This window comes from Carcharodon carcharias, chromosome 30 (genome assembly GCF_017639515.1).
Source record: "Carcharodon carcharias isolate sCarCar2 chromosome 30, sCarCar2.pri, whole genome shotgun sequence".
Taxonomy (NCBI): Eukaryota; Metazoa; Chordata; class Chondrichthyes; order Lamniformes; family Lamnidae; genus Carcharodon; species Carcharodon carcharias.
In genome coordinates this window covers 16,825,126-16,850,484 of record NC_054496.1, presented here as the reverse complement: position 1 = coordinate 16,850,484, position 25,359 = coordinate 16,825,126, and the positions used below count along the sequence as shown (strand labels likewise).

Genomic DNA, 25,359 nt, shown 5'->3' with positions numbered 1-25,359 from the left:
TCACTGGCTGAGTGTTACACAGATTTTACACGGCAGCAGTCAGCTGTTGGTCTTAATAAGTGCCCCAAAACCACTCAACTAGCACAGCCTGGCAACTTGTGCTGTCCATGTCTTGTCCTATGTCTAAAACACATGGGGAGGTTGCAGCATGTGCATGACGCTACTTGCAGGCACGCCTCTTGTTCGCAGCTCCCATTGCTCACAGAAAATCCCCTGCACTGTTGATGCACACTATGCAGTGGGGTAGGGGAACTCTGAGCTGTTTTCCCAATAGCCAGTCAATGTACAGTCTAGACTTGCTATACATCCTACCAACTCCACTCCCAAGAGGCAAAAAATGGGGAGTCAGGATTAGTGAAATCCTGTTTTTAGCAATCTGAAATGCACTTGTTTAAAGACTGGTGGAAGCAGATTCAATAGTAACTTTCAAAAGGGAATTGGATAAATACTTGAAGGGAAGAAAATTGGCAAAGCTGTGGGTAAACAGCAGGGTTGGAGGATAAATTGGATAGCTCTTTCAAAGAGCTGGCACATGAACAATGGGCTGAATGGCCTCCCTCTGTGCTGTGTGATTCTATCATTAAAGTTGGAACTGCAATTTGAAGCTGATGGGACTAGAAGCTTAAAGTGAGACTGTTTCACAGTGCTGTCTTTCCTGCTCTCCAAAGGACTCAATTCCAAGGTGGCATGAGCATTACCTGCCTTGGTGAAGTAGCTGTTCTTCACCTGTGATTTTGGGCAGTGAGTGATGGCGAGCTGCTCAACCATGTGGGTAGCACTGGATCAGTCATCCCTGTCCAGCATCCACACCCAACATTTTCCCGCAGGCAGTCACTGGAGCAGGGTCCTGGCTGGTTTAAGGAAATGGACTTCCCCATGTCTTTCCTACCAGTACTTGTAGCAACCTAACCACTGCCTGAGATGGAAGCTTAGCCAGTGTAGGCCAGAGCTCAACTGTGGGATGGGATCTTGCTATGTAGCTGTAACCCAGCCCCCGCCCCCAAACCACCAGTGCAAACAGAGTGCGAGCTTAACACTTCTGTGCTGCTTCTGATGCTGTGAATTTTCCCTTGCAAATCATGCACCATCCCAGCTTGGAACTATATCACTACTCCTTCATCATTGCTGAGTCAAAAAGCTGGAACTCCCTCCCTAACAGCTCTGTGGATTATTGACGGTTTAAGAAAATGACCCACCATCACTTTCTCAAGGGCAACTAGGATGGGCAATAAATGCCAGCCTTGCCAATGACACCCACATCTCAAGAATGAATAAACAATAAAATAAGGTAATTGAATGGAAAACTGGTGTCATGCATTACATGAGGGTCACTGCTTGGGTCAGGCAGGTGCCAGGGTGAGGTAAACATCCTGATCCATTGATTTCATCTGCTTTCTGTTCAGGAGGAGGAAGAAGAGGAGCAGGCGGCCCTACCAGCACAGACTTCTGCACCCGAGGAGAAGAAGAAAATCCAGGATCCAGACAGCGAAGAAGTGTCTGAGCTAGACGCAAGGCAGATCATAGAGTAAGTGCAGCAATATGAGAGGGTGGGAGAGAATTGGCCCAGAGTTGAATGTAAGGGAGGAACTGATCTGGAACAGAATAAGGAAGGAGATTTAATATGCAGCAACATATGACTGGAAAGATTTTCTTTATTCCAAAAGTTGTGACTGGAACTAATTACATCTTGTAGGAATGCTAAGCAGGACGTGGATGATGAGTACAGTGCACCGTTATCTAGTATACGTGGTCTGCAGTCCTATTATGCAGTGGCTCACGCAGTGACGGAGAGGGTGGATATTCAGTCCACACTGCTCGTGAATGGTTTACTCAAGCAGTATCAGGTAAAGGACAGCAAGAGGCCATGTTCCACTGGCTTTTCTTTAATGTTGGCACAGTCTTGTAATATCATTAAACCCCTTCCCTGGTGGTGTATCCCAGGTGCTGGATGTGCCACGTAATCGTAGCCAGCTCCTGATTCCTGGGTGCACTGCTGCAGAAAAGTGCTTAGCAAACATCAGGTCCTTGTGCAAAGATAAACCTGAGAGCGGGACTGGATCAACATGTAATGACCCTTTCAGAGTGTGTGGTCTGACCAGTAACTTTCATTGAGCAGGTCAGCAATGAGACCTGCCTGACCAAGATGGCTATAGAAATAGAAGAAGGCAAAACAAGAAACAGCTTACAGCACAGAAGGAGTTCATTTGTCCCGTCATGACTGTTCCAGCTCTTTGAAAGAGCTATCTAATTAAGCCTAACCCCCACCCTTTTTCACTGTGCTAGAAATTTTTCTCCTTCAGTTGTATATATCCAGTTCCCTTTTGAAAGTTACTACTGAATCTGCTTCTAGCAACCTTTTCAGTCAGTGCATTCCAAATCATAACAAATAGCTGTATATATAAAAAAACCTCTTCATCTCGCCTCATTTCTTTTGGTAATGTCCTTGTAGTCTTCAAAAATGATACCAAGACTGAAAGATTATAACTATCGGGAAAAACTGGGCTCTTTCACCAGAAAAAAAGAGACCTGATTGAAGTCTTGATGATTATTAAATGATTTGCCAGGGTGGGCGTAAAAAAATATTTCCACTTGTGGGAAGGACCAAAACTAGGAGCCATCAATAATAAACACAACAGGGAATTCAGGAAAAACTTCTTTACCAAGAGAGTGGTGAGAATTTGGAACTTGCTACCACAGGGAGTAATTGAAGATCATAAAAAATGGGAGTAAACCATTCAATACGATCAGTGCTGATCTAATTGTGGCCTTAACTCCACTTTCTTGCCTATATCCCAAAACCCTTGTCTCCCTTGTCGATCAAAAATCTAACTCAACCTTGAATATATTCAATGACCTAGCTGCCACTGCTTTCTGGGGAAGAGAATTCCAAATTCTAATGACCCTCTGAGAAAAGAAATTCCTGCTCATCTCTATCTTAAATGGGAGACTCCTTATTCTGAAACCGTGCCTCCTGATTCTAGATTCCCCAAGAGGGAGCACCCTCTCAGCATCTATCTACCCTGTCAAGTCTCCTCAAAATGTTATGTTTTAATAAGATCACCTCTCATTCTTCTAAACTCCAATCAGTATAGGTCCAACTTTTCTTCATAAGACAAACCCCTTCATCTGAAAAATCAGCTGAATGAACTGCTTCCAATGAAAGCATTTCCCTCTTTAAGTAAGGAGACCAAAACTGTACACGGTACTCCAAGTATGGTCTCACCAATGACCTGTGCAGTTGTAGCAAGACTTTCCTACTTTTACACTCCATCCCCCTTGCAATAAAGGCCAACATTCTATTTACCTTCTTAATGACCTAAATTAATTAATTGCTCCCAGGATAATCCTGACCCAAGACTCTCCCTGCCATTTCTGCATGTTGATATGGTGAAGTGAAGATGGATAAAAGGAGGCTTATGTGGAGAAAAATACCAGCACGGATCATGGCCTGTTCCTTACTGCACCTTCTGTGTAATTTTATGCAATTCTATGCAGGTTAAAGGTCTGGAGTGGCTCGTCTCGCTGTACAACAACAACCTGAATGGAATCCTTGCTGATGAAATGGGCCTGGGAAAGACCATTCAGACCATCGCTCTCATCACGTACCTCATGGAACACAAGCGCATCAATGGACCCTTCCTGATCATAGTACCTCTCTCGTAAGGAGAAAACCGTTCACATCTCTACCTCCCAGAGGCTGAGGACGCAATGTTGGCCAGGACACCAGGAGAGCATCCCCTGTTCCCATTCAGAGAAATCCTTTACAACATCCTGCACCGGTGGAACTGATGGAGCCTCAGTTTAACACCTCTGCTCAGAGCGTCGGAGGGAAAGGACTCCACGGTTCTCCCAGATCCTATGGGGAAGGGGGAGGTAATTTTGACTTAGCTCTCCAGGTGGGAAACCAACGGGATTTGTTGGAATGCTGAGTTTACACCCTGTCCCAATATTGACTTCAATGCAGGGTAAAATCGGGCGGGGTGTGACACCAGGTTCCATCTGACTCCATCAGTTTCCCAACAGGTGGCCGAATTGGTTAAAATCTCCCCCACGGTCAGTACAATCTAGAATAGTCAGTGCAGAATCAGAGTTGGAAAGAGCAAGGGTACTAGTTAATCTTTTGATTCATTGACACCTTTTCAACTGAAACCATGAAATCCTTTTCCTCCCTCATTCTTAGCATAAATGATAAACTGAGGCTCCATCTGTTCCACTGGTGCAGAGCAGGAGAACTCTCCCAATGTCCCAGCCAACATGCCTCCCTCAACCATCGCCGCCAAATACTGCTGTGTGCATAAAGGCTTGCAAATGATGGTTATTTCTAAGTAGCTCTTTGTCTGTGAATCTCTTTCAGAAGTTTCCAACGCTGTATTAATTTTAATTGTTTGCTGTCACCCTTTTGATCTGCTTGACTTCAGAAAGCAGTTCCTTACTGCTCAAGTTCCAAAATGGTTAATGTACATTTCAAGCATTTTACTACGCTCTGTATGCATTCTGTCCCTGTGAGAGGCAGAGCAGAGTCTTATTTATAAAGCTCACATGCTGTTAATACCCTACTCCTTTTATAAATCACCATCACCAAACAGGGCAGAGACCATTGTACCCACAGGCACACTTGAGCACAAGGGCACATTGCCGCCCAGAGGGCAGGAGGGGGAGTCTTCTTCTCATTCTCGATTAAAATGTGGTGCAAAAATATAGAGTGGAAGTTGGGCATATCCCAGGGAGGTTACTCCTAGACTTTTTTGCTGCTAAGTCAGTAGGTCGAGTGTTTAAGTCCCACTCAAGGAGCTTGAGACCATAATCCAGGCTGACACTACCAGGGCAGTACTGAGGGAGGTGCTACACTGTTGGAGGTGCTTTGTTTCAGATGAGGTATTGAACTAAGCTCCGGTCTTCCCTCCCAGGTGGAACATGACATCACTAAAAAGCAGATGTTCTCATTGATGTATGTGGAGCTTGCTGTGCACAAAATTGGCTGTTGAATACAGCAGTGACCACACTTCAAAAGTAAATTGTTGACTGTAAAGCACTTTGGGATGTCCTGAGGTCATGTAAGGCGTTATAGAAATGCAAGTCCTTTCCTTTCCTGCAGCCGCTGGTTTTGGAATGGCTCTGATGGAGGAGAGAGAACAGGATCTGAAGGACCTTTGCTGAGCGAGAGGGAGCAAGCTCTGATGGAGCTGTGCTGGAGGAGCGGGAACTGATGGAGCACTGCTGGAGGAGAGGGAAGAGGCTCTGATGGAGCACTGCTGAAGTAGAGGAAACTGGCTGTGATTGAGCTTTGCTGGAGAAGAGGAAATTAATGGAGCTCTGCTGGGAAAGAGGGAACAGGATCTGATAGAGCTCTGCTGGGTGTGAGGGAACAGGCTCTGATGGAGCATTTCTGTAGGAGAGGGAATAGCTCTGATGGAGCTCTGCTAGAGAAGAGGGAATTGACTCTTATGTAGCTCAGCTGGAAGAGAGGAACAGACGGATAGAGCTCAGTTGGAGGAGACGATACAAATTCTTATGGAGCTCTGCTGGAGGATAGGGAACTGATAGGAGCTCTGCTGGGAAAAGGGAACAGGCTCTGATGGAGCTCTGCTGGAGAAGGAACTGATGGGAGGAGAGGGAACAGGCTCTGATGGAGCTGCTGGAGGAGAAAGAACAGACACTGATGGAGGTGTGCTGGATGAGAGGGAACAGGCTTTGATGGAGCTTTTCTGGAGGAGATGGAACAGACTCTGATGGAGTTCTGCTGGAGGAGATGGAACAGTCTCTTAAGGAGCTCTGCTGGAGGAGAAAGAACAGACACTGATGGAGATGTGCTGGAGGAGGAGGAACAGCCCCTGATGGAGCTTTTCTGGAGGAGATGGAACAGACTCTGATGGAGCTCTGATGGAGGAGAGGGAACAGGTTTGATAGACCACTAATGGAGGATAGGAACAGGCTCTGATGGAGCTCTGCTGCAGACGAGGGAGCAAGCTTTCACCCAGTTTCTCAGACAGGCAGTTACAAGGGGGAGGAGGTGCAGGGAAAGGGAATTTTTCTTTTAATGTGAACATGGAGAAAAATATAGCTTCAAAACTCAGCATGAATTAGGAGTGATTCCAAGACTGTAATTTAATCTCTGGGCTTGGCTGGGTCTAAGATAAACCTTTTACCTTTTGATGTTACTGTCCAATTGATACTCAACATAAGATTCCAGCCCTGCAGCCATCGTTCTGTACAATAAAGACCCAGTAGTTTCTGTGCATTAGTGCTCACCTCAGTAATGATCCCAATTGTATTTACAGAACGCTGTCAAACTGGGCCTATGAGTTTGACAAGTGGGCGCCTTCAGTCTCACGGATCTCATACAAGGTAATTCCATCTTCAGGTTTGATGATCTGATTTTGTGCACTGGATATTCTGAGGCGACCGGGTGATTATTATTGGCTGTGCAGATGCAATCGGAATGAGTTTTTTATTCCCTGTTCTTCCTTCTTTCAGGGTTCTCCTGCAGCTCGAAGGGCCTTCGTTCCTCTGCTTAGAAGTGGGAAGTTCAACGTCTTACTCACCACCTACGAATACATCATCAAAGACAAGCACGTTCTTGCCAAGGTGAAAGTTTCCTTTCATGCAGATTTCTCTTCTTTCCCCTACCACCCAACTCAGCAAGACCCTGACTCATGCTGAGGTACCATCTTGTGGTTCCTCCCCATACATCCACCTCGACCCAACTCCCCTCCAGTTTGGACTTTACTCAGTTACCCATTCTTATGTGAGCCCAGACAACAAGATACCCAGTGACTAATCCAATATCCCCAGTAGCAGATCTCCTACTGCCCCAGTCCCTTTCTTCTTTCCCCAATGAATAGCCCACTGTCCCTGGTACCCTAGTGTCTAACCCACTGTCCCTGGTACCCCAGTGTCTAACCTGCTGTCCATGGTACCCCATTGTCTAACACAGACGCAGATACCCCGGTGTCTAACGTACGGCCCCTGGTACCCCTGTGTCTAACCTGCTGAGCCTGGTACCATTGTCTAACACAGACACAGACACCCCAGTGTCTAACTTACGGCCCCTGGTACCCCATTGTCTAACACAGACGCAGATACCCCGGTGTCTAACATACGGCCCCTGGTACCCCAGTGTCTAACCTGCTGTCCATGGTACCCCATTGTCTAACACAGGCGCAGATACCCCAGTGTCTAAAATACGGCCCTTGGTACCCCAGTGTCTAACCTGCTGTGCCTGGTACCCCATTGTCTAACCCACTGCCCCTGGTACCCCTGTGTCTAACCTGCTGTCCCTGGTACCCCATTGTCTAACCCACTGCCCCTGGTACCCCAGTGTCTAACCCACCGTCCCTGGAACTCCAGTGTCTAACCCACTGTCCCTGGAACCTCAGTGTCTAACCCACTGTCCCTGGAACCCCAGTGTCTAACTCATTGCCCCTGGAACCCCAATGTCTAACACGCTGCCCCTGGTACCCCAGTGTCTAACCCACTGTCCCTGGAACTCCAGTGTCTAACCCACTGTCTCTGGTACCCTAGTGTCTAACCTATTGTCCCTGGTACCCACTTCCCCCACCCCCTCATGTCTAACCCACTGTCCCTGGAACCCTAGTGTCTAACCCACTGTCTCTGGTACCCCAGTGTCTAACCCACTTTCCCCATTCCCCCATGTCTAACCCACTGTCAAATACACTGTCCCTGCAACCCCAGTGTCTAACTCATTGTCCCTGGAACCCCAAAGTCTAACACGCTGCCCCTGGTACCCCAGTGTCTAACCCACTGTCCCTGGAACTCCAGTGTCTAACCCACTGTTTCTGGAACCCCAGTGTCTAATACACTGTTCCTGGAACCGCAGTGTCTAACCTACTGGCCCTGGAACCCCAGTGTCTAACCCACTGTTCTGGTACCCCAGTGTCTAATACACTGTCCCTGGAACCCCAGTTTCTAATACACTGTCCCTGGAATCCCGGTGTCTAACCTACTGTCCTGGTACCCCAGTGTCTAATACACTGTCCCTGGAACCCCAGTATCTAATACACTGTCCCTGAAATCCCAGTGTCTAACCTACTGTCCTGGTACCCCAGTGTCTAATACACTGTCCCTGGAACCCCAGTGTCTAAGACACTGTCCCTGAAACCCCAGTGTCTTAGACGCTGTCACTGGAACCCCAGTATCTAACCCACTGTACTTGGAACCCCAGTATCTAAGACACTGCCCCGGGAACCCCAATGTCTTGGATACTGTCCCTGGAACTCCGGTGTCTAACCCACTGTCCCTGGAATCCCAGTATCTAAGACACTGTCCCTGGAACCCTAGTGTCTTAAGACACCATCTCTGGAACTCCAGTCCTGAGTTTTTTTCACTTCAAGTTTTTATCCAATTCCCTTTGAAAGTTACTGCTGAATGTTTCCACCAGCTTTCGGGCAATGCATTCCAAATTACAACTTGCTGCCTTAAAAATAAGTCTCATCTTGGCTCTGGTTCTATTGCCAATCCACCTTAAATCTGCAACCTCCACTAGAAACGGTTTCTTTTTATTTACTCTGTCAAAATCCTTCTTCATTTTGAGCATCCCTATTAAATCTGCCCTTAACCTTCTCTGCTCCAAAGTGAATAACACCAGCTTCTCCAGTCTCTCCGCATAACTGAAGTTCCTCATCCTTGGTACCATTCTAGTAAATCTCCTCTTCACCCTCTCTAAGGGCTTGACATCCTTCTTAAAGTGTGCTGCCCAGAATTGGACACAAAGCTCCAAATGGGCCTAACCAGTGATTTATAAAGGTTTTAGCATAACTTTCTTACTTTTGTACTTAGCTTATAAAATGGTGATTCCGTATCCCACCTTAGCAGCCTTCTCAACTTGTCCTGCCACCTTCAAAGGTTTGGGTACATACGCCCGCAGGCCTCTCTGTTCCTGCACCACCTTTGAAAATGTACCATTTAGTTTATATTGCCCCTCCTCATTCTTCTTACCAAAATCCATCATGTTACACCTCCCTGTATTAAATTACATCTGCCAGTTAATCAGTCTATTTCCTCCTGAAGTCTGTTACTATCCTCCTCACTATTTATAACATTTACGAATATATGAAATAGGAGCTGGAATAGGCCATTTGGCCCCTTGAGCCTGCTCTGCCATTCAATAAGATCATGGCTGATCTGTCTGTGTTTCAAATTCCACATTCCCACCTACCTTTGATTCCCTTGCCTAACAAGAATCTATCTACCTCTGCCTTAAAAATATTCAATGACCCCTATCTCTACCTTCTGAGGCAGACAATTCCAAAGTCGCACAACCCTCTAAGAGAAAAAAATTCTCCTCATCTCTATCCTAATTTTAAAACAGTGCCCCCTAGTTCTGGCCTCACCCACAAGAGGAAACATCCTTTCCACATCCATCTTGTCAATTCCATTCAGGATCTCATATACTCCAATCAAGTCACCCCTAACTTTTCTAAACTCCAGTGGAAACAAGCCCAGTCTGTCTAACCTTTCCTCATAAGACATCTGCTCATTCCAGGTGTCAATCTAGTAAACCATTTCTGAACCACCTCCAATGCATTTACATCCTTCCTTAAATAAGGAGACCAAAACTGCACACAATATTCGAGATGTGGTCTCACCAATGCTCTGTATAACTGAAGCACAACTTCCTTACTTTTATGTTCAATTCCTCTTGTAGTAAAGGATAGCATTCCATTAGCCTTCTTAATTACTTGCTGTACCTGCATACTAACGTTGTGGCTCATACAACACCTAGATCCCTCTGCATCAGGACCCGGAGACTTGTCAGTCCACAGCTCCATCAGTTTGCTCAGTACTACTTGTGTAATTTCACCAAGTTCCTCTCTCTCTTCCACCTCCTGATTTACAGCTATTACGGGAATATTTTTTTATATCCTCTATAGTGAAAACAGAAGCAAAATATTTGTTTGTTTCTTCTGTCATTTCTTTATTTTCTATTATTAACTCCCCATTGTCACTCTTTAGAGGACCGACACTCCACTTACTCTTTTCCTTTTTAAATACCTTTTGAAACTCTTGCTATCCATTTTTACATTTCTAGCTAGCTTCCTCTCATACTCAAATTGCTTTCCCCTGATTAACCTTTTTGTCATTCTCTGCCTTTCTTTATATTCTGACCAATCCTCTGACCTGCCATTCACCTTTCAGCACTTAAATGCTTTTTCCTTAAATCTGATGCTTTCCTTAACTTCTTTAGTTAACCACAGATGATGGGTCCTCCCCTTAGAATTTTCCTTTATATTAGGAATAAACTTATTCTGAGTATTCTGAAATATCCCCTTAAATATCTGCCACTGCTTCTCTATTGATCTATCCCCTAGCCTAGTATCCCAGTTCACTTCAGCTAACTCAGCTTTCATGCCCACATAGTTACCTTAATTAAGTTTAAAATATTAGGCTCAGATTCACTCCTCTCCCTTTCAAACTGGATATAAAATTCAATCATATTGTGGCCGCTGCTACCTAGCGGTGCCTTTACTCTGAGGTCATTAATTAATCCTGTCACATTACAAAATACTAAATCTAATATAACCTGCTCTCTGGCTGGTCCTAGAACATGCTGCACTAAGAAACTATCTTGAAAACGTTCTATGAGCTCCTCATCCAGGCTACTACTGCCAGTCTGATTTTTCCAGTTTATATGTAGATTAAAATCACCCATAATTATTGCCATCCCTTTATCACAAGCACCCGATATTTCTTCTTGTATACTTTTGTATACTTCCTTGTCCTACATTGTGGTTACTGTTTGGGGGCCTATAGACCATTCACACTAGTGACTTCTTTCCCCTACTATTCCTCATCTCCACCCAAACCAATTGTACATCCTGATCTCCTGAACCAAAGCCATCTCTATTGCACTAATGCTATCCTTGATCAACGGTGCTAGCCCTTCACCTTTATCTAGCTTCTTGTTCATCTTGAATATCATATACCTCTCAATATTCAGGACCCAATCCTTGTCCTCCTGCAGCCACGCCTCTGTCATGGCTGTCAGATCATATTTATTTATTTCAATGTGCGCTGTCAATTCACTTTGTTATGAATGCTATGCATATTTAGACACATAGCCTTTTTTTTGCTTTTTTTGTTATCTTTGTAACATCCAGTCTTGACTTTTGGTGTATTCTTAGGTTTTATCTCTCTGTCCCTTCCTGCTCTTCTATGACCCTCATTTCCCATATTACTATTATGGCCTCCTGTCTTGAATCTATGCCTTGATCTACCCAAACTTGATCCCTCAGCCCCCTTGTTTAATTTAAAGCCCTCTCTACTTCCTTAGTTATGTGATTCCCAAGAACACATGCCCCAGCACAGTTCAAGTGTAGGCCATTCCAATGGTATAGCCTCAGTTCCCCCATTACTGGTGCCAGTGGCCCACGAACCAGAACCTACTTCTCCCATACCAGTATTTGAAGCATGTATTCATCTCTCTAATCTTATTTGTCCTATGCCAATTTGCACATGGCTATTTGGTACCTAGCCTCTCATACTGACTATGCAGAACCTCCTTCCTTGTCCTGCCCATGTCATTGGTACCTACATGGACTGCGATGACTAGATCCTCTCCCTCCCACTGCAAATTCCTCTCCAGCCCTAAGCAGATGTCCCAAACCCTGGCACCGAGCAAGCAACACAGTCTTCTAGACTCTCGTTCTTTGCTGCAGAGAACAGTGTCAATCCCCCTCACTATACTGTCCCCTACTACCATTACATTCCTGTTTGCTCCCCCCACTTGAACGGATTCCTGTACCATGTCCAGCCTGCTCATCCATCTTGCAGATCTCACTTTCATCCACACAGGTTGTGAGCACTTTAAACCTGTTTGACAATTGCAAAGTCTCAGGCTCCTCCACTACCGTCTGCTCGGTCCCATTACCTGCCTCGCTCCTGTCCCTCACTGCTGACAAAAACAGAACCCTATTCTAAGAGGCTTGACCGTCTCCTGGAACAAAGTGTCCAGGTATTTCTTCCCCTCCCTTATGTTGTGCAGTGTCTGCAGTTCAGCTTCCAAGTCAATAACCCTGATCCGGAATTCCTCCAGCTGCTTACACTTTCTGTAAGACGTGTTTGTCATGGATCACCTTGGCGTCCAAAAGAGCCCACATACCACAGCTGCAACTTAACACCTGTCCTGCCATTGATACTTATGTTATTTAGTTAACTTAATTTAATTGCTCACTTAATTAACTTATAATAGTTCCTATGCATATCACACCTCTTTCCCCCATGCACTGAACTCCCGCATGAACCTAATTCACTACTTACTCAGTCTCTGTCACACTCCGGCATAGTTGCCTGCCTCCTAGCGCACCCTTACTGATTTCTGCATTTCATGCCATCTGCACACTTTTTTAAGTTATGCCTTGTTACATCAATACATTTAGAGACCCATTCCTCCTCAGAGTCATTCCCTCTCCTGTCGATACATGTTCTCTGATTCTCACCCTCTATCTGTTTACCTCATCCATTTCCCTGGCCCCCCCTATCCAGGTATACAGCTTCCCAAGTGAAGATTTATTTTGCCAGGGGCCAGCTTGCTGACAATTTTCACTGCTTTCTTTTTGTCCTCAGATCCGCTGGAAGTACATGATAGTGGACGAGGGTCACCGTATGAAGAACCACCATTGTAAGCTAACACAGGTGCTCAATACACATTACGTGGCACCACGTCGCCTGTTGCTAACTGGCACCCCGCTGCAAAACAAGCTGCCTGAGCTGTGGGCACTCCTCAACTTCCTGCTTCCCACTATTTTCAAAAGCTGCAACACGTTCGAGCAGTGGTTCAACGCCCCCTTTGCCATGACGGGAGAAAAGGTACATTCAAGGGTGAGGGGTCAAAAGGTCACCATTGTACAAAGGAGTAGTGTCAAGCAAACAACAGCAGCCTACGTTTACATAGCACCTTCAACCTGCTACAGCCCTATAATTGTCCGAGATCTCTGCACTCCTCCAATTCTGGCTTCTTGAGCATCTCTGATTTTATTCCTCCACCATTGGCGGCTGAGCTTTCAGCTGCTGAGGTCCTGAGCTCTGGAATTCCCTCCCCAAACCTCTCCACCTCTCTTTCCTGTCCTCATTTAAGATGCTTCTTAAAACTTGCCTTTTTGACCTAACTTTTGGTCACCTGTCCCAATATCTCCTAATGTGGCTGGGTGTCAAGTTTTGTTTCAATCCACTCTGAGCCAGAAGTTACTGGTTTCAGTTTGTATTTTTAGTTCCCGAATATCTCAGAATCCCACCTCACAGTGAGCAGGAAGCCAAGGCAAGTTACCAAAGGGCTCCGTTTAGCAGTTCTTAATGAAGATGGATCTTGTGAAAAGGAACCCTCCATTTGGTTATATCTGATTAGTGGCTTTGTGTCATGTGATAGCTGCTTTGGACTGGGTTCTCACTAGGCTGGCTGTGTTCTCTTGAGTAGGATGTGCAGTGACTAACAGTCATTTCTGAATGTTAACACTAACCTGTTCAAAGGCATGTGAAGACCACATAAAGGACAGTTACTGGACCTTGGCTGGATTTATGAGGCATTAAACTGAGTCCCTGCCTTCCCTCTCAGATGGGTGCAAAAGATATCAGGGCACCATATAGAAGAAAAGCACAGAAGTTGTCCCTGGCGTCCTGGCCAATATTTATCTCTCAACCAACATTGCCAAAAAAGAAATGATTTTCTGTCATTATCGCATTGCTGTTTGTGAGAGCTTTCTCTGTAGAAATTGGCTGCCAAGTTTCCTAACTTATAACAACGGCTAACTTTCAAAAGTACTTCATGGGCTGTTAAGTGTATTGGGGCATCCACAGCTTGTGAAAGGCTTTATAATAATTTCAGTAACGCAATGTTTTTAAAAGATGCATCCTTTTTCAGGACATAGACTGGAACCTAAAATGTTGAGCTGTCACCATTGTGTTTAACACCTCATCATCTGTTAATGTAACACAGGTGGATCTTTGTTAATGTAACACAGGTGGATCTAAATGAAGAGGAGACCATTCTCATCATCAGACGTTTGCACAAGGTTCTCCGCCCTTTCCTTTTAAGGCGATTGAAAAAGGAAGTCGAAGCTCAGCTGCCTGAGAAGGTGACTGCCTCTCCTGCACAGTTTGAATGTGTCTTTTGACAGGGGAAAGGGGGTGAGGGGACACCTAGTTCTTGTGGCTTTTTAGATGGCTCTTAACTTAGCCACAGTAACTACAGCCCCAAAATCAACATCACTGACTCTGCTGGACTGTGCTGACTGCAACCACTGCACTAGGCTTGGTTCAGTCTGAGAGGGACTTCCACTCACCTGAGCCTCCAGCTAGGCCCATGAGACATCATCCCATCCCATGGATAGTGACAAGTCTAATGACCCCTTCCCACTCTCCCCTCAAAGCAAATAACAGGGCTTCACTGGGAGTCACTACATGGAAGTGACAGAATTCCACTGTTACATTCCCCCTTAACCATCTCTATTTCAATGGAGGAAAAAATAAATTATCTTCATGCCGAGTCGTTCTCGTGAATCTTCAACTCTTACATGACTCTAATACCTTTCCGATGCTCGGTAGCCTACACAAACCCATCGCAATCCATCTGTTTTATAATCACTGTGTGGTACAGATTTGACACATCTTTTAATATTCAATACCAATCACATTTGTCTTTTTATTTATACTCTCACTTCAGTAACATTTTCTAATTCCTATTCAACAATGTGTGAACAGCTTCTGTAGCTGAATAAATTCCCACTGTTAATTGTAAATGCACAGTAGCTGGGATCTCACAGTATTGTTAACAGTTAGCCAACCCAGTTAGGAGGTGAGACTGAACTTCAGAATACAGTAGTGTAATCAGATCACTAGCTGCTAATGGTGCCATTAGTTTATAAAGAACCCTGTCACCTCTCCCCTTCCCATCCTGAACAGTAACTGAGGGAGTAGGGTGAGTTCAGTGGGAGAAGATTGTAATTCACAGTCTGCAATACATTCCCTTATCGGGATCATCTTCACCCTCCCTCCCCCTCTTGTGTCTTTCATTCTATTCTGTTGCACTTTGGCAAACAGGAAGAAACATGCCTGACCTTACCAGAACCCAACATTTTTCTTATTGTGGGTCTATCACTGAGTCAGTTCCTCTATTGGATTGGAAAGCTGACCCACACTGGGTTTATTCTCGTACTCAGCTGGCGCACTCACCTCATGTGTGCGTATATCTGCATTGTGTGTGTGTGTGTGTGAATACATTCACCTTGTGTGTGGGTATATTTGCTTTATGTGTGGGTTCATTCAGCTCATGTATGGGTACATCTGCTCTGTGTGTGAGTATAATCTCCTTGTATGTGAGTATATCTCCTTTGTGTGTGAGTACACTGACTTGATGTGGGCCTGGGTAGTCAAAGACTTAGCTGCCGATGGCAGGGTGAAGAGAGGAGGGGTGTCCAGGGCAGCACCTGAGATGAGGTTCCTGAGCTAAACTGGCTGACCCTAGCTGAAATTGTGCTTTATTCCCTTGCAGGTTGAATATGTTATTAAATGCGATATGTCAGCTTTGCAGAGGGTCCTGTACCGCCACATGCAGGCCAAGGGAGTGCTGCTGACTGATGGCTCAGAGAAGGACAAAAAGGTTTGGAAGCAGCCCAGTTATCTTCCAGCACTGACCCATTCACTGGGGCAATGACTGTTAGTTATTAATAACCATTCTCTGTCATGCATTGTTTTTGTGCGATACAGTACGGCCTGCCAGTGACTTTGCCTGCCTGTGAGGAGTGGTCATTGTAATTGCATTACAACCATCTGGTGAAGTTTTGCCAGGCTGTTTGCAGTTTTGTGAGTTTATTTGGAGTATGCTAGCAGAGGCATCTGAAATTATGCTAGTTGGAACAGGGTAAATAGAAACAGGATGTTTCCTGTTGTTGAAGGGGTTTAATGCAGGATATAAGATTGAATGAAAGAATGTTTAGGACAGAGAGCAGGCAACTATTCTAAACAGAGGGTTGTGAGGCTGTGGAAAGCACAACTGAAGTTAATGTTTAAAGCTAAGCCCATGTCCATATTTAAGAGTAACAACAAAAACTTCTATACTGCCCTTAACAAAGTAAAGCCTCCAAGACCCTTTACAATGGGGTTATCAAATAAAATTTGACAACAAGCCGGTTAAGGAGATATTAGGACAGGTGACCAAAAGCTTGGTCAAAGAGGTAGGTTTTAAGGAGAATCTTAAAGAAGGAATGCAAGATAGAGAGGTGGAGAGGTTTAGGGAGGGAATTCCAGAGCTTAGGCCCTAGCCAACTGAAGGCACGTCCACCAATGGTGGTGCACCAGAGGCCAGAATTGGAGGGGTGCAGATCTTTGGTAGAGTCAAAGGAAGCTGCAGTGATAGGGAGGGGCAATTTGAAAATAAGGACGTGAATTTTAAAATTGAGGCATTGCTGGTATGGGAGCCAGTGTAGGGGGTGATGGGCAAATGGGACTTGGTGCAAGTTAGATAGGTGGTTGAAAGTAAGGGGGATAAACAGTATGGTAAGAGGTTGGGCATGTGGGATTAGGAGACTATTCATTTGCACTATAAACACCCAACTTGTTGGAGCTTTATAATCTTCATACAATTTTTGAAATTTGGGAATTATAATTTCTGCAGACCAATCTGATCTTTTAAGCGCTATCTCTGTGAGGACAGGATGCTGTCCCAGCACCAGTGAAGAATGTCCTCTCCTGGAGATATTTTGTGTCAAAACCTCTATCCTCTGTTCAGGTCGACTTCCGTCATTTAACCATCAAAGATTATGGGGAGAAGGCAGGAGAATGGGGTTGAGAACTTATCAGCCGTGATTGAATGGCAGAACAGACTCGATAGGCCGAATGGCTTAATTTCTGTTCCTATATCTTATGATCTTAACTGTGAGCTCTTTGCCTCATTCTCTTTAGGGAAAGGGAGGCACTAAGACACTGATGAACACAATTATGCAACTGAGAAAAATTTGCAACCACCCGTACATGTTCCAGCACATCGAGGTAAGCAGCTCTGCCCAGCCCGTGCCAGTATCATGGGGGGAACAGATGGCACTCTGATGCAACACCACTGTTTGTTCCGAATCACAGCTGTGCCCTCAAGAATACATTACCAGCTATCTGCCAAACCCCCAGTTAGTCTCGTGGAACCTCTTTTAAGTTTGTAGATCTGGTTAGGCCACAGCTGGAATTTTGTGTACAGTTCTGGTCACCACATTACAGGAAGGACATAATTGCTCTGGAGAGAGTACAGAGGAGATTTGCAAGAATGTTGCCAGGGCTTGAAAATTGCAGCTATGAGGAGAGATTTGGATAGGCTAGGGTTGTTTTCCTTTGAACGAGGAGGCTGAGGGGTGACCTAATTGAGGTGTACAAAATTATAGATAGAGTAATCAGGAAAGACTTGGTTCCCCTAGCTGAGGGGTCAATTACCAGGGGGCATAGATTTAAGGTGACTGGTGGAAGGATTAGAGGAGACGTGAGGAAAAACTTTTTCACCCAGAGGGTGGTGGGCATCTGGAATTCATTGCTAAGTTGGTGGTTGAGGCTGAAATGCTCAACTCATTTAAAAGGTACCTGGATCTGCATCTGAAGTGCTGGAACCTGCAAAGCTACAGACCAGGTGCTGGAAAGTGGGATTAAAATGAGCAGCTAGTTTCTTTTTACTCTTTTTGGTTGGTGCAGACAAGACAGGCTGAATGGCCTCTTTCTGCACTGTAACTTTTCTATGGTTCAGAGATCTGCAGAGCAGGAGGAGTGAGATGCTCAGGGAGAGGTATGAATCTAAACAGCGGAATGTGGATGGAAAATGGGCTGTGTTCCTACCCCGATTAATTACCCAGGGATATAAACGACATAGATGACTATGTGGGGGGTAGGATTAGTGAGTTTGCGGATGACACAAAGGTTGGCCGGGTGGTTAACAGTGAGGTTGACTGTCTTGGGCTACAGGAAGGTATAGACGGGATGGTCAAATGGGCAGATAAGTGGCAGATGGAATTTAACCCTGAAAAGTGTGAGGTGATACACTTTGGAAGGAGTAATTTGACAAGGAAGTATTCAATGAACGGCATGACACTAGGAAGTTCTGAGGAACAAAGGAACCTTGGCGTATGTGTCCATAGATCTCTGAAGGCGGAGGGGCATGTTAGTGGGGTGGTGAAAAAGGCATAAGGGACACTTGCCTTTATCAATCGAGGCATAGATTACAAAAGTAGGGAGGTCATGTTGGAATTGTATAGAACCTTGGTGAGGTCACAGCTGGAGTACTGTGTGCAATTCTGGTCACCACATTATGGGAAGGATGTGATTGCACTGGAGGGGAAACAGAGGAGATTCACCAGGATGTTGCCTGGGATGAAACATTTAAGTTATGAAGAGAGGTTGGATTGACTTGGGTTGTTTTCTTTGGAGCAGAGAAGACTGAGGGTCGACCTGATCGAGGTGTACAAGATTATGATAAGCATAGACAGGGTGGTTAGGGAGCAGCTGTTCCCCTTTGTTGAAGGGTCAGTCACGAGGGGACATAAGTTCAAGGTGAGGGGCAGAAGGTTTAGGGGGGATGTGAAGAAAAACATTTTTACCCAGAGGGTGGTGACGGTCTGGAATGCGCTGCCTGGGAGGGTGGTGGAGGCGGGTTGCCTCACATCCTTTAAAAAGTACCTGGATGAGCACTTGGCACGTCATAACATTCAACAGGGTCATGTGCTGGTAAATGGGATTAGGTAGATAGGTCAGGTGTTTCTCATATGTCAGTGCAGACTCAATGGGCCGAAGGGCCTCTTCTGCACTGATTCTGTGACTTCTGCCGATAAATATGCACATGCATGTGAGTATGTATACGCATGATTGCGAGCATGCACAGGAGTAGTTGTGCACATGCAGAGTTGTGCGTCTGTTGTGTAGAGAACTGTTGAGAGACAGGTTGGGCTGAGTACCAGCATTCTCCTTTCCGCTCCTGAGGGTGCTCTCTCTTGCAGTGTTTGACTTTGTAAGCACTGATGGCCCTAATCTAAGCAGCTATGTAAGAAGAGTCACAGCGCTGTGTGACTATGGAACCAACCACACCAAATCTCAACCTTCTCTTTACCAAAAGTCTCCTCATGAGCATGGATTTTCCAGCAGATATCCCTGGATAGCAAAAAGGGAAGAATCCAGCCTGGTTTCTTAATTCCTGCCTACCAAACACAAACATACGGGGAGTGGGGTGGTTTGCAATTGTAATTTAGACCAGCAAACTTTGCAACAGTCCAAGGATTCAACCTGCTCCATGTGGCTCAGCGTAACGCTGATGTATTGGGGCTTTGAGCCAGTAAATAGTTTAACGCTGAAATCATGTTGGGGTATGCAACTCTGCTCAGCTGGTGCCAGAGTGACTGTGTAATGGATAGGACACCAAGTGGCTCATCATTCACTCGTGTCAACTTTTTAAAATGACGATGATTACAGAAATTATTTGCATCAATGCTGTTGTATAAAGGCTGTACACTGTAACCTCTGCAGTAGTAATACAGTGTTCCTGCAGAGTCTTCTGTTCTAAGCATTAACACCAGTTTCCAGTAAAGTAACGAATGCAGAGGTAGTCAGTTATAAAGTCTCTTTGCATGGCTTCTCTCTGAACAGGAGATAGACGATCAGCTCATGCAAATAGTTGACAGGAGCAGTTGGGCTGTGTGTGTGGGGGATGGATAGCAGGGGATGGTGTGTGTATTTGTGTATGGATGTGTGGGGATGTGTGTGGATATGTGTGTGTGGGCGTTGGTGTGGCTGCGTTATGGAACTGTGATTAATGGGAATCCAGCACATTCCTGAGCTGATTTCAATTCACAGGGTCTTCAGAATTCCCAGCCTGGAAATAAATTCCAGGGATCATTAGGCTGATAGCCTGGTGGAAAGTAACTTTCACAAGAGAATTGGCTAGACATTTGAAGGGGAAAAAAAATGTCAGGAATATGGGGATAGAATGGGGAGAGTGGGACTAACTGGATTGCTTTTCATAAAAACCGGTGCAGACTCAATGGGCCAAATAGCCTCCTTCAGTGCTACTGTATGATACTGATTCCTTGGAAGTGGAACCTGGAAATGTGCTTGTGTGATAGGCTGTGAAAATTAAAAACAATCCAATCACACATGCCGTGATGTAAATAGGACAGTGTGATTGACCAGGATGGGGTTCTTCTTCTTAGACAGTCCCTCAGGATCGAGGATGACTCGCTTCCACTCCAGTTTGATGGGTTCTGAGGCAGCTGATAAGACCAATGCGCGATCTGCAGACTCTGCCACATGTGAGGCAGGCGGTGCTTGAAGGATTGGGTACATATGTTGTTGGAAGTTTATGCTATCTGAGCGCTTCAACTTCACCTCTATCCTCTGCGCATTGCTGACGAAGTATCTCAATGTGTTTGCTCCCTTCCCGGCTGAGTCTTCTCCATTTTGGTTGGTCATAAGTCAGGGACCCCCATGAGTCGGCGGAGATGTTTGACCTCTTCAGGGATGCTTTGAGGAATCCCTAATGCAGTACAGCCGTCTTCCTGGGAGTCTCCTGCCATGACCAAGTTCTGAGTAGAGCAGTTGCTTTGGGTGTTTAGTGTCAGGCATATGAACAGTGTGTCCTGGGTGCATACTGGGTACAGAGCTGCAGCTCTCCCCAAGGACTCAGAATATTGTGATAATTGTTTGTGTCCTTCACATTTACCTCTTCATCCATTTTTTTTCTTCAACCAGGAGTCTTTTTCAGAACATTTGGGATTTACTGGAGGCATTGTACAAGGGTAAGTGTGACCAGTCTCTGTGCAACAAATCGCAAAGCAACACCCACCCAGGGTGAACAAGTTGCATGTATAATTAGTCTAACCAACTGAGTGTGTAAAGATGATATTCACTGGTCGAATATGTCAGGTTGAGTGTCACTAATTGACTGCGCATGGATGAGTCTAGTAACTGGGACTCAGCTGAGGAAAGATTCAAACGCTGAGCTGCTTAAGATCCTGCTCCACCTGTATTGGCTGTGCTGACCTGAGCTACTCCCCTAATAATGGACAGTGAAATAATTTGTCAAAATGGCTGAGATCAAGAGTTGAAAATGTCTGTGACCCCGAGTGGAAACATACAGAGAATCTCCACTTACAAACAGAGCTGTTAAAAAAACACAAAATCACACATTATCTCTCTCTGATCAGCATTTCAAATACTAGAGCAATTTGATTGCCTGATAGTCGTGAGCAACTGTGTATCGAAGCCAGGCAGCTTGGATAGTGATGCTCTGAGCATGTTGATTGTCGGGCAGTAGAATATAGGTGAAGGAAGGTTGATGTCTGATGAGATGTTGTCTGGTGGTGGCTGATGCCACAATATTGGTATTGAGCTTAGGTGCAGGCAACCCAGAGCCTTCCAATCGCCCACTACCAACACTAAAGAGAGCCTGGTCTGTTTGCATGAGCATTGCAAGATGTCAGCAATCAGTAGGGTAGTACTTAATAATAACATGCATTTGTATGGCACCTTTAACATAGTAAATCATTGCAAGGCACTTCACAGGGGTGTTATTGAACAAAATTGGGACACTGGGCCACGTAAGGAGATATTACGATAGGTGACCAAAAGCTTAGTCAAAGAGTAGGCTTTAAGGAGCCTTTTAAAGGAGAAGAGAAAGAGAGAGGCAGAAAGATTTAGGGAGGGAATTCCAGAAGTTGGGCAGCTAAAGGCCAGGCTACCATGGTGGAGTGAAGCCAGGGGTGCTCAGAACTGGAGGAGCGCAGGGATCTCGAAGGGTTGAAGGCCTAAAGGAGGGCACAGAGGTAGGAAGGGGTGGTGGGGATGTGGCAAAGCTATGAGGAATTCAAAAGGAAGGATGAGACTTTAAAATCAAATTATTGTTGGACAAGGAGTAATTGTTTTCAGATTAACTCCTAAGGTTAGGTTGGGTTGCCATTTCTGTGGGCTGCATGACAGCCGTGTCTGGCGCTGAGGGGGAGGCTGGTGTAGAATCCTGTTGAATCATATTATTTGCTGATAGGGCTGATCTTTACCGAGCTTCAGGGAAGTTCGAACTGCTGGACAGGATTCTCCCCAAGCTGCGAGCCACCAATCACAGGGTGCTGCTCTTCTGTCAGATGACCTCGCTGATGACCATCATGGAAGACTACTTCACGTACCGCAGCTTCAAGTACCTCCGACTGGACGGTGAGTGGTACTATTTTACTCCTCCATCCCCAATCCCCCAGTCATACATACGGACATACAAATTAGGAGCAGGAGTAGGCGACTTAGCCCCCTGAGCCTGCTCCACCATTTAATAAGACCATGGCTGATCTGATTGTAACCTCACCCCAGATTCCTGCCTACCCCCAATAACCTTTACCCCTTTGTTAATCAAGAATCTATCTAACTGCCTTAAAGATATTCAAAGCCTCTGCTTCCATTGCCTTTTGAGGAAGACAGTTCCAAAGACTCACTACCCTCTGAGAGAAAAAAACTCTCCTCATATCTGTCTTAAATGAACAATCCTTTATTTTTAAACAGTGACCCCTAGTTCTAGATTCTTCCATAAGAGGAAACACCCTCTCCATATCCACCCTGTCAAAACTCCTCAGGATTTTAAAGGTTTCAATCAAATTACCTCTTACTCTTCTAAACTCCAACCTAACCTGCCAACCTCTTCTCATATGACATTCCTGGTATTAGTCTAGTAAACCTTCTTTGAACATCTTGTAACACATTTACATCTTTCCTTAAATAAGGAGACCAATACTGTACACAGTACTGTAACTAGTGGTCTAACCAGTGTCCTGTACAACTGAAGCATGACCGCTCTACTTTTGTATTCAATTCCCCTCACAATAGACAATAACATTCTATTAGCTTTCCTTATTACCTGCTGTACTTGCACACTAACCTTTTGTGATTCATGCACTGGAACATCCAGATCCTCCTGAATCTCAGAGCTCTGCAATCGCTCATCATTTAGATAATAAGTTTATTTTTTATTCGTCCTGCCAAAATGGACCATTTCATATTTTACTCCATTTGCCAGATCTTTTCCCACTCACTTCTCCTATCTATGTCCCTTTGTAGCCTCCTTATGTCCTCTTCACAATTTACTTTCCCACCTATCTTTGTGTGGTCAGCAAATTTCACAACCGTACCTTTGATCCTTCCATCCAAGTCATTTATATAAATTGTAAAAAGCTGGAGCCCCAGCACTGATCCCTGTGGCACACCACAGTCCTGAAGGTATTCAGTCCTGATGGGGCTACAGTTCCATAGGCAGAGCTCTCCTTCCCGCACCATATCTCATTCAAGTGGTAACTTTTCATTCTGAGTATAGACATTCAGGGGCATTTTAACCCAATCTGTGCCAGGGAACTGATGGCATCCTTGGTGCATTACAAGTTTAACACCCTACACAATATTGCTGCCTATTGAAGTCAGTTACACCTGATCCTGTCAGTTTCCTGACGGCGTTAGGTTAAAATTAACCCCCACTCCTGCCAATTGTTAGTAGAACATCACAACCCTCCTTCTAACCTTGATGCAAAAGCAAAATACCACAGATGCTTAAAATGTTCTGATTTTCCCCCCTACCTCTCAATAGCAGAGGGTAACTAGGTACCAATCAGGAGCAGGAAGCCTGGCTGGCTTGTTTTATTCCCCCCACCGCAACCCTACAGTTTCCCCATCCTAGCTCAAGAGGCCAGTTGTAGTGGCTACACCTGGCTGAGATAGGCTCGCTCAGTAAAAAAGAGGTCAGAACCAGAAACGTTTTCCCCCTTCATTACGACAGTTACCGAGTGAGAGAATTGGGGAAGCTCTGTGCTTCTTCTCCGTATTGAAGTCTGGAGCTGGGAAATTCTGGGCACCCTGTTCCACAGCCGGAAAATTGACAGGGCGGGAATAGCATCCGCCCTAACTGAGACCTCATCCAGAACCCGGGAGTAGGGGGAGGGTTCAATTACATAACGGAATGGATAATATCTCTACTGGGTCACCAGCTCGACATAGACACTGGGATCCTGGGGCACCACCTTGCCACACAGTGTGGAGAGAGAGAGGGGGTGTGGAGGGGGTGATATGGCCCATGCATCCAAAGAGAAAGATTTTGAAGTTGTGGTGATCTGTCATGGCGCTGCTTCCCTGTCAAGAATTGTGGCTGGTTTTATCCGTGCCTGCTTTATTTGGGCAGATGCTGGGTGGCACTGCTAGATTTCTGGGGGAAACCGTCGCCCACTTCCAAATATAATGCCTGAACAGAGGCTAGTTGGTTAGAAGAAGCCCCCTTCATCGTTCCCACACCATCTCCTTGCTTACCCCTCCCCCTCCTGTACAAGGTCACGTAATGCACCCTCTGGGAGTACCTCCAGAAAGAGTTGGCAACCCTATACCTGCACAACCCCCTGACTGAGGATTTTCAGTCTGGGCAGGAGACTTTTAATGTCCTTCAGCTCGGCAGTTCAACAGTGTACTAAAGGAGCTTCAAAGACACTAAAACATTTTCCAGAGACTGATGTCCTGGGTCCCAGCAGGACCTTACATTATCTGGCAGAGGCACAATGGACTGAATGGCCTCCTGCTGCACTGTTATATTCTGTGATATCTCAGTGTCTGTTATGGAATAAATTTACCACCAGGTGGGGCTGTGTGATGGCTTGTTCCCAAGATCACTCTATATCCAGCAATCAGATACTACTTTTGTTCATTCTCGGGATTTATTGCCCTTCCTTATTTGCCCTAAGAAGGTGACAGTGGGGCTTCTTCGTGAAGTCAGAGAGCAGTTAAGAGTCTACCACACATAGGACCAGTCTGGTGGCTTTCTTTACCCAAAGGACATTAGTGAACCAGTTAGGTTTTTAGCAACAATCCCACAGTTTCATTGTGAGTTTTACTGACACTTGAACTTGTGTTCTCTAAGTTAGTAGCCCAGTAACATAACCACCATATTACAATCCCTGGGATATCATCAAACTGAATAAATATAACTAAGCTCAATGGGCACATTTTCTTAAATTTAAGGTTTCCCTTTGTCCCCCACACCTAAAAATTCTAAGGACAGTATTTTCAGTCAGGAGCATGATAATGGCATGCAGTGAGTTACCTGGGCTGGTGGAAAGGCAAATCGGTAGGTTCTGTCCAATGTGCCATCTATCAACCTGCTCTCGCCTTTTTCCAGGGACCACTAAGTCCGAGGACCGTGGGATGCTGCTGAAGACATTCAATGAGCCCAACTCCCATTATTTCATCTTCCTGCTCAGCACTCGGGCCGGGGGCCTAGGCTTGAATCTCCAGGCTGCGGATACTGTTGTTATCTTCGACAGTGATTGGAACCCTCACCAAGTGAGTATCGCAGGAATCCAGCACACGCTCACCCCC

At 45.4% G+C, this 25,359-nt stretch overlaps 1 protein-coding gene across 3 annotated transcripts in view; it reads left to right on the top strand.

The window, feature by feature from the left end:
- The window catches only part of smarca4a (SWI/SNF related, matrix associated, actin dependent regulator of chromatin, subfamily a, member 4a), a 120,356-nt gene that overhangs the window by 68,962 nt on the left and 26,035 nt on the right, over window positions 1-25,359 (top strand). For all 3 annotated transcript variants that reach the window (XM_041177107.1, XM_041177108.1, XM_041177106.1), the window contains exons 15-26: window positions 1,404-1,525; window positions 1,694-1,844; window positions 3,496-3,659; window positions 6,279-6,345; window positions 6,475-6,585; window positions 12,583-12,825; window positions 13,974-14,087; window positions 15,503-15,610; window positions 16,912-16,998; window positions 20,719-20,765; window positions 22,010-22,176; window positions 25,160-25,323. In XM_041177107.1, coding sequence (XP_041033041.1) covers window positions 1,404-1,525; window positions 1,694-1,844; window positions 3,496-3,659; window positions 6,279-6,345; window positions 6,475-6,585; window positions 12,583-12,825; window positions 13,974-14,087; window positions 15,503-15,610; window positions 16,912-16,998; window positions 20,719-20,765; window positions 22,010-22,176; window positions 25,160-25,323 — 1,545 coding nt within the window. The remainder of the gene's footprint in view (window positions 1-1,403; window positions 1,526-1,693; window positions 1,845-3,495; window positions 3,660-6,278; window positions 6,346-6,474; window positions 6,586-12,582; window positions 12,826-13,973; window positions 14,088-15,502; window positions 15,611-16,911; window positions 16,999-20,718; window positions 20,766-22,009; window positions 22,177-25,159; window positions 25,324-25,359) is intronic.